General features: G+C 33.6%; 1 protein-coding gene across 2 annotated transcripts; it reads left to right on the top strand.

Moving 5' to 3' along the window:
• Window positions 1-4,361: 4,361 nt before the first annotated feature.
• LOC104086899 (aluminum-activated malate transporter 8-like) lies at window positions 4,362-9,339 on the top strand. Of its 2 annotated transcripts, none has more exons than XM_009591247.3 (6): window positions 4,362-4,756; window positions 4,887-5,027; window positions 5,821-6,084; window positions 6,471-6,598; window positions 7,637-7,780; window positions 8,542-9,339. In XM_009591247.3, the coding sequence occupies exons 1-6, from the start codon at window positions 4,453-4,455 to the stop codon at window positions 9,199-9,201; spliced, it is 1,641 nt and encodes a 546-aa protein (XP_009589542.1). In that variant the 5' UTR covers window positions 4,362-4,452; the 3' UTR covers window positions 9,202-9,339. The 2 variants fall into 2 exon arrangements, with proteins under 2 accessions (XP_009589542.1, XP_009589543.1); XM_009591248.3 differs by having other exon boundaries at window positions 6,501-6,598.
• The last annotated feature ends 6,111 nt before the right edge of the window (window positions 9,340-15,450 follow it).

Consider the following 15,450-nt stretch of genomic DNA (forward strand, 5'->3'; position numbering starts at 1 on the left):
GGCTCCTTCTGCAACCATTCATTAGATTCCCCCCAGCAATGAAAAGGGAAATAGTGTCTATCTGACGTAGTCCTTGAAAACATTCGAATAATTATAAGTATCCATAATTTCTAGAAAGTTCTGAATGTGCCGCTGCGGATCTTCATGAGATAGATCCACATACTGCACTGTGGACTGAATCAGCTATACCATATACTGTTTGAGCTCAAAGTGACTCGTGATATCAGGCTACACTATAGCCTGAGTCATATTAGCAAGATTAGGCCTTGCGGCCTCTATCACTAGTCGCTCTTTATTACCTGCCATCTCTAGTGGTTGAGGTTGAACTACAATGTCCAACTCTCCTTCTATTCTTGTTCTAGCTTCGACTTCCCTTCTTAATCTACGAAGTGTTTGTTCTATTTCAGGATCAAAAGGTAGGAGTTTGTTCGCGCTTCTACTCCTCCGCATTGAAGAGAAGATCTTGTGTTAATACAAATAAAGCAAACTAAAAATTAAACATGAACAAATAACGAATAAAAGCTTAACTTAGATAAACAATCAATAACTAAGTCCTCGGCAACGGTGCCAAAAACATGTTGGTTCACCAAGAACACACAAGTATACGTGGCCGTCAAGTAATAAAGTGACTCAAAAGTCGGATGTCGAACCCACCGAGACTTAGATTAATTGTTAACTAATCTAACTAAAATCAATTAGATGTCCAAGATAATAAAAAATGTTGTTTTCTACAAAACTACTTTTGCAGAAATTAAACAAGTAATTAGCTAATTTATCAAGGATGCAAACGTGCATTTTTGGATTTTACTCCGAGGAGATGAAGATTCCAGGGTTGTGGTCGGTTTATCAATCCTATTAAGTTCAATAATCACACTCGTTAATCCATATTATCTATGGTTTCTAATTGACAGGATCGTTTATATGAATAGCATGTTCCCACAATACTATTCGCCTATCCATATTATATCAATCCAATATTTCTATGGCATTGAGTCTATCATAAACAAATATAATATGATATTCAACTAAGCAAGACTGTTAGGTATATTCCTATCCTAACAGTCACAAGTTAAAAGAAGTCACAAGAATTCTACTCTAATCTAAACACGATTTTCCCAAGCATAGCATAGATGGTAGGGTAAATTGGTAGCTACAACAAGTCACAAGTTAAAGCTAGAATTGAAGAAATAACCACAAGATGATAATCCAAATTAACGAAGATGTAATTAGTAAACGTTAATAATCATATCAACCACAACACTAGAAACTAGAGTGCTTAGCCACTCATATTCGTAGTAACAATTTTTCAAGTATTTTGCATAAACAAATTACAAAGAAAAGATAAAGGAATGAAGAACTTGATGATTTTCTCCTCCAAAGGTTGTTCCACGTGATGTTCTGCCCTCCAAATAATGTCCAACCTCTTAAATAATAGTTTGGCCAAGCTTTTAAAACTGCTTCTAAGTGTATTTTTCTCAAAAGTGCTTCTCAGAAAAGTGCTTTTGAAGAGAAACTTGTTTACCCTTCGAATCGGATAACAATTGAATTTATACGTGGTTTTAAGGATACGTGATACAACTTGGTACAAATTAAGAAAATAGATTAATATTGAAATTGACAATAAAGGAATATATGCAAACCACACGAATCGAACAGCCTTGGCCCTCGAGTTCGATCACCCTTGAATTAACTAATGTTTCAACTGATGTATGAACAGAGTAACAAAATGATGAAAGCTAGAAACTGACAGTGTATTGCTTTATGTTACGTAATGCGATGCCTTTTACAAATGATTAGACCCCTTTATATAGTAGGGAAGTCCTACTCTTGATACAATTCTATATGAGGTAAGAAATCTCATGATTAGCTAATTAATTGGCCTATCCTTGATACGTGCCGAGATTTTCGCTGTGATCTACAATCGATCGTGGATATTTCTAATTGATAGGATTGTTTATATGAATAGCATGTTCCCACAATACTATTCGCCTATCCACAATATATCAATCCAATATTTCTATGGCATTGAGTCTATCATGAACGAATATAATATGGTATTCAAACAGCAAGACTGTTATGTATATTCCTATCCTAACAGTCACAAGAATTCTACTCTAATCTAAACACGATTTTCCCAAGTATAGCATAGATGGTAGGGTAAATTGGTAGCTACAACAAGTCAAAAGTTAAAGCTAGAATTAAAGAAACAACCACAAGATGATAATCCGAATTAACGAAGATGTAATTAGTAAACGTTAATAATCATATCAACTACAACACTAGAAACTAGAGTGCTTAGCCACTCATGTTCTTAGTAACAATTTTTCAAGTATTTTGCATAAACAAATTACAAAGAAAAGATAAAGGAATGAAAAACTCGATAATTTTCTCTTCCAAAAGTTGTTCCACGTGATGTTCTGGCCTCCAAATAATGCCCAACCTCTCAAATAATAGTTTTAGAACCCCTTTTATACATGTTGGGGACATGTAGGGTTGAAATCCCTAAGTCCTAGCCGAATTAGGACAAAATCGGCCCTTGGGCGTCACGCTTTGTGCCTGGCGCGAACATGGACATTGAACTTTTTAGCCTGCTGTCAACGGCGTTTTGGTTGGTGCCTGGCGCCAACTTGGGCACCAAACCTTTTCCACTTTTGTGCTTTGCTTCCCTTGGCGTTTTAGTTAGTGCCTAGTATGAACCTGGGCACCAAACTTATACTTCCTTCAGATTCTTTCGTTTTTACTTCACTGTGCATGCAAACTTTCCAAATCACTTCTAATTGACTCCTACACATATAAATATCACTATTAAGCTTGAATCATAAATATTCACACTAAAGTTAACAAGATCAAGGTGTAATTCAAGGTAAATTACATGCAAAAATATGGAAATTTAGCCAAACATCAATCTTCGACCAAGATCAATCTCTTAAGTTAATCAACTTCCAATTTCAAACCAAACGCCTGATTCAAACCTAACCAATACGGAATCCAACCAAACTTTGCGCACAAGTCCAAAATGATGAAACAAACATTTTCAAATTTCCGGAACAACAATCTGACTCTGATAGCTTCAAAGTCAACTCCTTGACAAACTTATGAACCTTCCAATTCTTCAAATTGCCAACTTTTCACAAATTGAGCTAAAATCTTCAAGGAACAACCAAATTCATATTCGAACTTATGCCCAAGTCCAAAATTACCATACGGAACTATTAAAACAATCAAATCTCAATTCCGGGGTCGTTTTCTCAAGAGTCAAACCTTGGTGATCTCTTCTAACATGAAGCTTACAAATTGAGAATCATTCTATCAAATCAATTCTGAACCATGCGAACATCAAAACCAACAATATACGCAATTCATAATACATCTTATGAAGTTACTCAAGGTCTCAAAACTGCTGAACAAAATGCTAAAGCTCAAAACGACCGGTCGGACCGTTACAATACCCGTCCCCGCAAGTTATAAGACATCAAATGAGCCTACATGGGTCTCATATAGGGAAATGGGATCATAGATCTCAAAACAACTAGTTGGATCGGTACAACCAGAAAATCTCGTCCATATATGGCTCCTAACTTTCCTAGGTTATCCGAAGTGAATTTTATGTAAAGCAAATTTACACTACTAGAAAACTGCCTAAAATCGTCTAGAAATACCGACCAAAATCGGTAGGAAAACTGAAAAACTGACCGACTTCTGAACGGCTTTAATTCGTAGAAATTATTCTGGTAGGTAATAAATAGCGACCGAAGTCGGTCGCAATTTCCGACCGATTTCGATTGGTCAATAAAATTTCACAAAGGACCGAAAAAGAAATAATCTGCCAAAAAACCGACCGAAGTACGTCAATATTTTCCGACCGAAGTACGTCAGTATTTTCCGACCGAAGTCGGTCGGTATTATTAATTATGCAATTAAAAAATACACCGTCTAAGAATCCAACCGGGGTCTGTATGGTGGATGGATACTATTCTACCACTAGACCATTGGTACATTTTGGTTTAAGACTATCTTTTACTTTATTTGTACTCTTTAATTGTATTTTTGCGGGAAAATAACCGACCGATTTCGGTCGGTTTTATTGAAAACATAAAATTACCGACCGAAGTCGGTAGGGTTTTTAAAATGACCGGCTGAAATAACCGATAATTTTTGGTCGGTTTTTTGAATATTAATTTTAAATTATTTTACATGAAAAACTAATCAAAGTTGATCAATTTTTTAACTAATAAATTTCGCGGGACGCCAAAATAGTTTCCCGCATTTTACGACAAGTTAGATACTCATTTGTAAATGAAAATAAAGAAAGTCAACCCTAACTTTTCTTGCAAACTATAAATTGAGGTGGTTGAGGTTCTTCCATTGTGAATTTTTATACCCAACACCTTCTTTTGGCTCTTCTTGCTTTCCAGTACCTCTTCATACAAATCTAGCCATTTCCCCATTTCCATGGAGATTGACTCCACAAGCAAGACTGACTCCAAAAGCAAAGAACAACCTGGTGTCTTCACCCGGTGGTGGAGCCAGCTCAAGGGATTTCCCAGGATGTTGAAGGACAAATCTTGGAACATTGCTAAGGACACAAAACAGATTGGGAAAGATGATCCAAGGAAAATTTGGCATGCAGCTAAGGTGGGACTAGCTCTCACTTTAGTATTGTTATTCTACTATTCCTGGCCGCTCTATCATAGCTTTGAACAATCAGCAATAGTGGCTTGCCTGACTGTGATGGTTGCTTTTGAGTACACTGCTGGTAATTTTTGTGATCTCAGTGCAATCTCATATTTCTTCTGATTTGATGATCTTGTTTATTCGTTTTTACAGCAACAACAAGTATTAATTCGTTTTTACACTTTTCATATTAATGATTTTTATTTTTTCAGGTGCAACTATGTCTAAGTGCATAAACATAGCTTTTGCTACGGCCCTAGGTGGCACATTAGGTATTGGAGCTAAATATTTAGCCGAGCTTTGTGGAAAAGAAGGGGAACCTATAGTTCTTGGGTTTTTGGTCTTCATTCTAGGTATGAAATGGAAGCTCAATACACTCTATTTCTCTAAACAAAATGTACAAAATAAAAAAATTCTTCAAAGTTTTCTCAGTTTTAAAACTTTTACGTGAAGATATATAGCTAGCTAGAAGTCCTTTTTCATAATCAAATCAGAATTGTTTCACCGAACAACGGTGTAGGTACATTGGCGGATTCGATATTTAAACTTTACGGGTTCAACCTTTAAGTTTCTTAGCATGAATTCATTATAATTTAAAAGTTATGGGTTCATATCTTTGTTTATTTGTACAATATTAGTAGATTTTATCCGTAAATTTATACTCCGCATGGAAAGCAAATAGATTCAAATGAATCCGGTATCGTAAGAGTGGATCCGCCCCTGGGTACATCAAAGTAAGGGTAGCAAAATGGTAAAAAGAAAACAGTTAACCACATATTATCCACTAAAAATTAGGTTGGATAATAAACTTTTTAAAAACGGGTCAAATATAGATAAAGACCCATATTATCCATTTAGAAAATGGATAACTAATGGGTTTAACTTTTATATTTGTAAAACCTCAAATTGGGGGTTCCTCAAGTTTGAGAGACTAGGAATTCTCCCAAAAGTAATCATATTTAATAAGCCATGGATAATATGGTTACTCATATTATCCGCCGGTTAACTCGTTTTTTATCCGTATTAAATATGGGTCGGGTCGAATAATTTATCTATTTTTTCATTACCCGTTTTTGACTCGTCCCGTATCCGACCCGACCCGCCTGTTTGCCACCCCTACGTCAAAGACTCGTTTGCTTCATGCAGGTGCTCTAGGAACATTTACAAGGTTTTACCCACAGATGCAAAGGAGGTATGATTATGGATGCATGCTCTTTGTCGCAACCTTCAGTTTGGTCACAGTCTCAGGTGACAAGTACTTGGATTTGGATAAGCAGCGGATATCCACCATTATGGTCAGTGTTGCAACCGTCATGATCATCTCCTTGCTTATTTGTCCAGTCTGGGCTGGGGAAGATCTTCATAACCTTGTTACTACCAACCTTGAAAAGCTAGCGAGTTTTTTAGAAGGTCCGTGGATATCTTGATTTCTTTTGCTCCCTCCATTTCGGTTTATGTGACAGTATATTCTTTTTAGTTCACGTAAAAAAGAATGGTAGAAATAAAAATTTAGAATGAATTTATTACATTTCTCATTTGCCCTTAAGAACAAGCCTTTATGATATGTTTTAAGACCACAAATTTTAAAAGTTTTATTGTCAAACACTTACACAAATATTACTGCATGTTTAAGATCCCATATTTTAAAACTCTTAAATATTTTTTTCAACTTCACATTATGTCAAACTATATTATATAAATTGAAATGGAGGAAGTACGATTTAACCTTTGTCACTCCATTATTAAGAATATATATGGAGCAATAAATTAAAACAAAAAAAGAACTTTTTTTGAAGGATTTGGAAGTGAGTATTTTGACGTTTCAGAGGCGGAAGCAAGTGGCGAGGGCTACAAGGACAATGAAAAGGGATTTTTTGAAGCCTTTAAAAGTGTTCTTGGTTCTAAGGCCACTGAGGAATCTTTGGTGCGTATAAGAGATCACAAATCTCCCTTCTTGTTAATTCACTAATACACTAGATATATAGCTAGACTACTGAATAATCCAACTTCCATTCAATGCTCTTAATTTGTATTTTAGTTGTGGAATTTCTTTAGAATGACTAAAAAGAGCATTTTTCTCACAAGTTTGAATTTTCCTTCTTTACTGGCGGAATATTAAGTCAGTTGTTGCGGTGAGAAACTCTTTAGATTTTTACCACTCTGAAAAGTATCTTGAAACAATAATTACTTTCGAGAGAGAATAAAAAGGAATATAGAAGGTAAAAGAAAATTAAAGAAGTTATTATCATATTATCTATAGAGATTAGTGAATGTTGGGTTTTAGATAGCCACAAGATGAGTGTCGCATTGATGCGAATGTTACAATGAATATACGGTCATATAAATTTCGATAAAGATCATAAACAATCATCACATTTTTCAGAAGGTGTAATAGAACATAAGAGATTAATGTTGTTTGAGATGCTTTAATTTGGCCACGTGATATGTAAGCCTTTAGATATACCGATTTGTACACCTAAAATTATGCTGATTGACTAAGTTAAAAGATAAAGAGATAGACCTAAACTTACATCGGAAAAAGTAATCTCAGAAGGTAATATCTAGGAGTCCGAGCAAATCTAACAAAAGAAAGAAAATAATGGAAGTTAACAAATTGTAATAGGTGATACCAACTAGAAGACTAGTTCTTACCAGAAGACTCTTACTAGTATATTAGAAATATAACCACAAGAGTATATTAGAGAACACTTGGTGTTACATAACAGTACTTAAGTATTGAGTATTAAAATATGCCTAAACAAAAAATTTTATGATAGTAAGGATTTATATAGCAGATTCAATTTTGTAATTTCTTAGTTCATTGATTTATCATATTGTCTTGATAAGAGAAACATTCAGGAGGCCTACAGTAAGCAAAAGATACACATTTTCTTGCCTTTTTTTCTCCCTTCTTTATCACTGTAGCAAATAAAAATAATACAAACAAAAACAAATGTCTCAGGCAAACATTGCATGGTGGGAGCCTGCACACGGATCATTCAGGTTTAATCATCCATGGAAACAATACTTGAAGATTGGCGGCATTGCTAGAGAATGTGCTGGCCATCTTCAATCTCTTAGTGGCCACTTAAAATCCAAGTCTCAGGTATATATATTGCAAGTATAATTGCACGATCATAAATTACAGTTATAAAAATTTCGGAGAATTTAATAAATATATTCGATTTGGTATGTTATGCATAAAAATGGAAGCTTGGAAAATGACATAAAAGCGGTTCTGTCCTTAAACGAAAAACACGAAAAGTGCTTATAAGACCGTAAACTGCATACCTCAATGGTAATTATTGTAAAGGCATTTTTCTGTATGAAATATCATCTGAAATGAATTATAATAAACATTAAAGTTTTATACTTTTTAATAATAATAAAAACTATAATATTGTCTGAACTAGTATAGCGGTATTGGGGAGTCACAAAATGCTTGACATCATTTCACAGAATTAATTTTTCAATCATTCTCTTCAAACATCACGAATATAATATAAATGTAAAATTTACAAAAACATATCTCTATAATTCAGCCAAACATCATCCATATAAAATTTAACTGAGGTGTGATGATGACATAATTTGAGCTTAAATGGTGAATTGAGAATTCTAATCTACTTATTTGGCGTTGTAGCATTATTGTTGTTGTTATTATATAAAATTGAACTGAGAGATAGTACGTATAGTTACATACTACTAATATGTTGTGTTATTTGATTTCGTAAAACTTACTCAATTATCATTTCTTCCTTTTTCTTTCCCATCAAAATTTTAGGTGATTTTATAGCATTTGTTAAGCTAGAAGCTATTCTGGAGCTACATGAAATTTCTAATTCTCACGCGTGCTTGATTTTCCAGGCACCAATTGAATTCAATAGAAGAACAGAAAAAGCATGCAAAAGAATGATAACAGAATCTAGCAAAGCCTTAAAAGAGCTTGCATTCTCTATCAAAATTGTGACGAAACTTTCTACTATTACAACGGAATCCCACTCGTATAACGCAAGAACTGCCATTGCTGATCTCAAAGAGGCACTTTTTACGTTTAAAACTTTCTTCTTGTTCGAAGAAGCAGACACCATTGATGTCATCGGAGCTATGTCAGTGGTGTCAATACTCATTGAGGTCACCAAATGCGTCGACAAAATCTCGGAGGCTGTTGAAGAGCTTTCAATTAAAGCACGTTTTAACAAGGAGGAAAATAATGAGAAGAAGAAGAAGAAAAAGAAGAAGAACGATTCTTCTTCGGCCAAGGCATTGGAGAAACCACCGCCTCGGCCGCAGCTTCTGATTCCTGTTTTGGAGGCTGACAACGTCAATAGTGGTGCTTCTGTTGTGATAGAGATACATGATGATACAGAATCGGCAGGGAAAATCGGGGAGGAGGTGAATCCAGTAGCTGCAATAAAAGCAGAAGATGTTGTTTGTGAGATACATGCAGTAGGATATGAAGATCGCAGAAAAAAAGGTGAATATGTGCCGGCGGGACGAAAAGGACATCCGGAAATAGAGAACTAGTATTAGTATTTGCAAACAAATAGAAGGATGACAATAGGATATAATAACAGATTGAAATTTATTGGACGAGTAGGCCGTAGTTATTTTTTTAAGGGTGAATGATATAATTACCCATAAAAATAAAATTATTTATCCTTATATATTCATTTATTTTTCTACCCATCAAACTAATTACATTTTCTATCCATTGTAGTTTTTGTGGGGAATTTTCTCTTTTTTTCTCCAATTCTTTTTTATTTCAATGCTTCTTTTCTTTTTTCCTATTTTCTTTCTTTTCTCCTTTTTCTTTTTTCTCGTTTTCTTCTTCTTTTTTTTCTTTTTTTCTTTTATTCATTTATTTTTGCCCAAATCGTATTATTGTTATTTTTACCATAACTTATTTCACACTCAAATTTGACTCCTTCTTTATTTTTTTCTTTTTATTTATTTTCTTTATTTCTTGTTCCTTTTCTAATTTCACGTGATTGCCATGCAAATCGTGATCTCATTCCCTACAAATATCAGTACACACTCTACCAATAGTAGTAACACAACCAGTTATAGAGCAAAACATAATCTACTGCAGCCAAATCTCCATATATACTAGTTAGAATAGAATTGATAATAAAATATTGGAAAATGCAATAAAAGTATAAGTAGCAAAAAAGACTTCTAGTACCATATGATACCAATATGGTATACATGTATACTAACAGAGTATATGATTGCTCTAAAATATTGCTACAACTATCTGCGACTATACTATTGTACAAAAACATTAAAGGATGCAATAAGAGTATGAGAAATTACATGCTCGCATTGCAAGCTAAATATTCGCAAAGCAACTTGCTCATTTTGTATACTAACATGGTATATAGTTGTATGGGGTCATTCCAATAATTGCCTATAACTATAAAAATTATTACATAATACACATAATCTATGTCCATCGGCACAAAAAAAAATCCCAGCACTGGAAATCATGTTCATATAAATAATTCAAGAATATAATTCACTTAAAAATACAGCTAAAATAACCAAAAGAATATTCAAACTACCATATGATACCAATATGGCATATAACTATACCAACATGGTATACAGTTTTACTAGTTAATTTCTGGCAATTATATGACTATACTACTGTTACATAATATACATGCAAAGAGAAAAATAAAAAAATAGTGTACCACATATTAATATAATAAAGTATTTCAAGATATTGTACTATATTACTATTATTAAAAGAAAATCAAATAGTGTACCAATTAAATGCAGCTAATACAATCAAAAGGATTCAACTAACATATGATACCAATATAGTATATAGTTATACTAATAGGGTATATAGTTGTACGGGGTCATTCCAACAACTGCATATAACTATAAAAACTATTACATAATACACAAAATCTATGTACATAGGTACAAGAAAATTCAACACGGGAAAATATGATCATATAAATCATTTCATAATAGAATTCACTTAAAATGTAGGTAAAATAACCAAAAAATATTTTAACTACCATATAATACCAATATGATATATAATTATGCCAATAGGGTATACAGTTCTACTAATTAATTCCAGACAACTATATATGACTATACTACTATTACATAATACACATGCATAAAAAGAAGAAAATAGGTTGGGGCAATTAATGGGGTTTCACGTGATCCGGGATTAGAAAGGAAAGGATTTTGAAAATAGGTAGTTGGGTAAATATTTTAGATTGCATAGGTACACATTATAAGACAAATTAGAATGTGCGGTAACGGGTAATTAAAATTAGATTTCATACTTATTCACAAAGAGAAAGCTATGGGTTTAATTAAAAAAAAATATGCACGGTTTGGTATGGCAAAAAGAGGAATGTCTAGCCGGCAAAAATAGATTTTGATGAATAGGTAGAAATTGTAATTAATTCCTAAATGGGCAAAAATGGCAGATTGTGTAATTCCCTCTGTTTTTAACTTATAAAAATAAGAAAAGCAAGGTGAAAGGACACGAAGTAAGCCCAAAAAAGTTAAACAACAGATTTCTTTTCAATATTTCAGAGTATATATAGTAAGAAGTTATTTTTGCGCTGTGTTTTTCCTTCTAATTTGGCCTTTTTTCTTTTTTGTTTTAGCAGGTTAATTTTGCATTCCATTTATGTAAAGCAAAAGAACTGGAGGATAAATTTGAAACTAGAAACTAATAAAAGAGAAGGGAAAAGGGAAGAATAACTTTATCAAAGTGTTAAAAAGAAAATCTATGTAAAGATAAGGAGAAAATGATACTTAGAGCCCCATTTAAAGATTTAATGACCAATATGCTCCCAATTTTTAAAATTGGCGCGCCCTGCCCCAAAGTTTTAGTTTATCATACGTGTACCTCAGCTTTTATGCCATGTACCTTCTCTCTTTCCCAATATCAAAATACGCAATCGTCTCTAACCGTTCTCTTTAGACGCGAATTTTCTGCAAAATTTCCCAAATTTCCAACAAAATCGCGAACTTTCGCTTCTAAATTCGTTTCTCCTCTTCTAAAATTTAGCAATGTCAAGCTTTAATTTCGAGAAAAAAGTGTTGAAAACTTATGGGTAGAAAGCACTCTCTTAAGCGTGCAAGACCTTTCCATCCAATTCCACCTTCACCACAGGTTTTTGATCCAATTTCACTTTCATCATAGGTTTCTAATATTGATATGAATGTCGAAAATAAGTCAGTTACAATGGGCGAGCTTTATATGAAAGATGCTCCAAGCAGCCATGCAATTGCATAATCATCTTCGGTAAGTGGATCTCAAGTAGTTAGTTTTGGAAGAATGCGTTCGCAAAGGGCTAAAGCACGAGATACTGTTGGTTCCCCAAGTTTTAAGCAACAAAAAACTGATGTTTCTCAAACTGATCTGAAAACTCCCTTAAGTGAGCATGCAAATGGAGAATCATCTTCGAATGGATCTGGAGCATCTAGTTTGAGAAGAACGCATTCTCAAAGTGCTAAGGAACACGAAATTGGTAGTTCCTCAAGTTCTAAAGAACACGAAATTGGTGGTTCCTCAAGTTCTAAAGAACACGAAATTGGTGGTTCCTCAAGTTCTAAACAACGAGAACTTGGTGTTTCTCAAACTGATTTGAGGCCTACAAAAAAAAGGAAGGTTTCTGAATCCGATATCTTTATAAAAACATGTCGAATCCCCTCCCAATGTAAATTTTGGAATGTATTCGAAGTTTTATGTATGTTAGAGCTTACTTATTAAGAGCTAGTTCCACTGATGTATACCATGTGATATACTTGTATATATGTGTCTACTTAAATTCAGCTTAATGCAAGCGATAAGCCAAAACTTGATATTCATTTCAATTCTGAGATTGTTTACGATTTGAGAAGAAAACTATCAACAACACAAGTTAGGCTTTTTAAGTCAACTTGTTTTGGATATTTGTTGGATTTAACTAGAATAGAAATGCAATCGCAGTTGATATATTCTTTATTGACGATGGAGGTCAATGCAGTTTGTTTTCAATGGAGTTAAGCTATGTTTTTGTTTATCTGAGTTAGCTTGTATGTCTAGATTAAAATGTACTGGTGATGTACGACTCCCTACTCGTTTTAACGTAAAGAAGAACCGTTTGATTGAAAAGTACTTTGCAGATTACTCTTCTCTTGCTAAGAAATACCTTTCAGATTATTTTCTTAATAAAACATTTGAGTCTGATGAAGATGTTGTGAGGGTGACATTGTTATTTGTGATAAACTCCTTCCTCTTTTCTATTAAGAACACCAAATTGGTTCATAGGGGTTACTTTGACTTGGTTGAGGAAGGTGATTATAACAATATCCACGGGGAAGAACTGTATACAAGGCTACCTTGGAATAAATCTCTGGCATTTTGGATAGGCGACGACAGTATGATTGGATTTTTGATTTTTCTTTGGCTATTCAGATATGGTTGTATGGATGTTGTGGATATGTGCATAATGGTGTCATTATTCGGTGTGGGAATAAATCTCCACGAATTATTAGATGGAAGGTCACAAGGCAGCTAAAGTTCGAGGAATTACATTAGAGAGTGTATGGTCTTCCTTCTAACAAGGTAAATTACTTTCTTGTTTTCCCATGTATTTTTAGTTAATAGTGGTATATCATGTGATATACTCATTTATATTTTTGGTATACCAAGCACTGGTATAACTGTGACTTTTTGTATGTAAAATAGTATACCATTAGTAAATACTTCCTTTTTCTAACTAAGTTATTAGATGTTTGTTTCAGTTTATAGTGGTATATCATGTGATATACTCATTTGTATTTCTGGTATACCAAGTCACTCGTATAACTACGACTTTTTCTTATGTAAAATAGTATACCATCGAAAATATAAATGAGTATATTACCATGTCACTGGTATAACTGTGACATTTTCTTATGTAAAATAGTATAGCACCAGTAAACACTACTTTTTTATTTATTGAAGTTATTAGATATTTATTTCCATTAATAGTGGTATATCATGTGATATACTCATTTGTATTTCTGTTATACCATGTCACTAGTATAATTGCGATTTTTTCTTATGTAAAATAGTATACCATCAGTAAATACTTTTTTTTAATTAACTTATTAGATATTTATTTATGTAGTTGAATTTAAGGAATATGTATCTTGACAACTTGGAGAACGACGCAGCATATAATATTGATCAGAAACTAGTTTAGATGATGGCTTTATTGATCATCGACCCGCGAGCAATAAAAAGGCAGGGCAAAAGGCATGAAAAAGGTGTTGTTGACTTAGACAATAAGGTGGCAGATAATGACCTTGTTGATCATCCACCTCAAACATCAAAAATACAAAGCAAAGCTGCAAATGACTTGGAGAAGGAGGTGGTAGAGAATATTCATGACAAATGTCATAGTTCAGGGAATGCCTTTATCGACCATCCACCTGAAAAAATTAAAAAAAAATAGTCTAAATTAAAAATGCCTTACCCGTAGGTAATGACTGGGATGTTCAGTTCAAGATTTTGGTAGAGAGAAAAGAGGAATTGAAGAAGGAAGTATTGTTATTGAAGAAGGAATATAAGGATGAAATAGTGGTTTTAAAGAATTATCTTGCCGAGAAATTTGTGGAGGTGTTCGATGCCATTGATTCAATTAAGAAGAGCAATTAAGAGGTATAATAGTATTTCTTGTTGTATTGTTTATATATTTTTTGGGTAGTCTAAAGTTAATAATGTTTTTAAAATTTTTGATATAGCACCAACACAACAGAGATATCAAATAAGATGAAGATGGTGATACTAATCTGGATACGGTCTATTTTTCTAGTTTCAACATACTGATTATTTTATGTTAGTTGCAATATTTTTACTTGTTCTATAATAAGAATTTTAAAAATATTTCAATGTCTAGCTCTAGAGAGGATGCCCATGATATCAAGAAAAATTATGACAATAATGTAGATGTGAATTTAGAAGGGAGCAAGGAAGTGACTTCTGGTAATTAACTCTATAGTTCTATTTTTAATTTTTTTATGTTTATCTTTCTGATATCTTGATGTATTTTATGCAGCACCGGTTTAGTTGATGTTGGAGTTGTGGATGATAATAAGTGGCTTGCAATGAGTGATTCGGAGGCTCATAAATTAACATGTGAGCTTCGTAACCAAACAACAACTGAAGATCTTCCATCTTGTCAAATTCCTAAATAATTAGTTGATGATGATGTTCCGGCTGTTGAAATTCGTAAACAATAAACAATGAAAATGTTTCCAGATTATGAGGTTGAGATGAGCGACTCTCATGTTCATAACTAACTTCTAAGATTGCGAACTAGTCCATAGGTGTTGTAATGACACGGTCGGTCATTTGTGTATTGTAGCCCCATTACCTTATTTATTGCTTCTTCTATACTTAATTATGGTTATGTGACTTACCGAGGTGGTCGGATCAGTTGCGGAGAGATTTCACAGTGAATTGGGACACAGTCCCAAGGTTGAAGGCTTAAGTTGAAAGAGTTAACCAGAATTTTACCTTTGTGTGAACGTCTCATATGGTTTTGATGATTCTGATAGCTTCATATGGTGAATTTGGACTTATGAGTATGTGCGGATATTGATTTGGAGGTCCATAAGTCCTTTTGGCTTGAATTGGCGAAAGTTGAAAAGTTGAAGACTTGCAAGGTTGAGAAGTTTGATCGAGAGTTGACTTTGTTGATACCGAGCTCGGATTTCAGTTCTGGAGTTGGAATAGGTCGGTTGTGTCATTTACGACTTGTGTGC

Source organism: Nicotiana tomentosiformis, chromosome 7 (genome assembly GCF_000390325.3).
Source record: "Nicotiana tomentosiformis chromosome 7, ASM39032v3, whole genome shotgun sequence".
Taxonomy (NCBI): domain Eukaryota; kingdom Viridiplantae; phylum Streptophyta; class Magnoliopsida; order Solanales; family Solanaceae; genus Nicotiana; species Nicotiana tomentosiformis.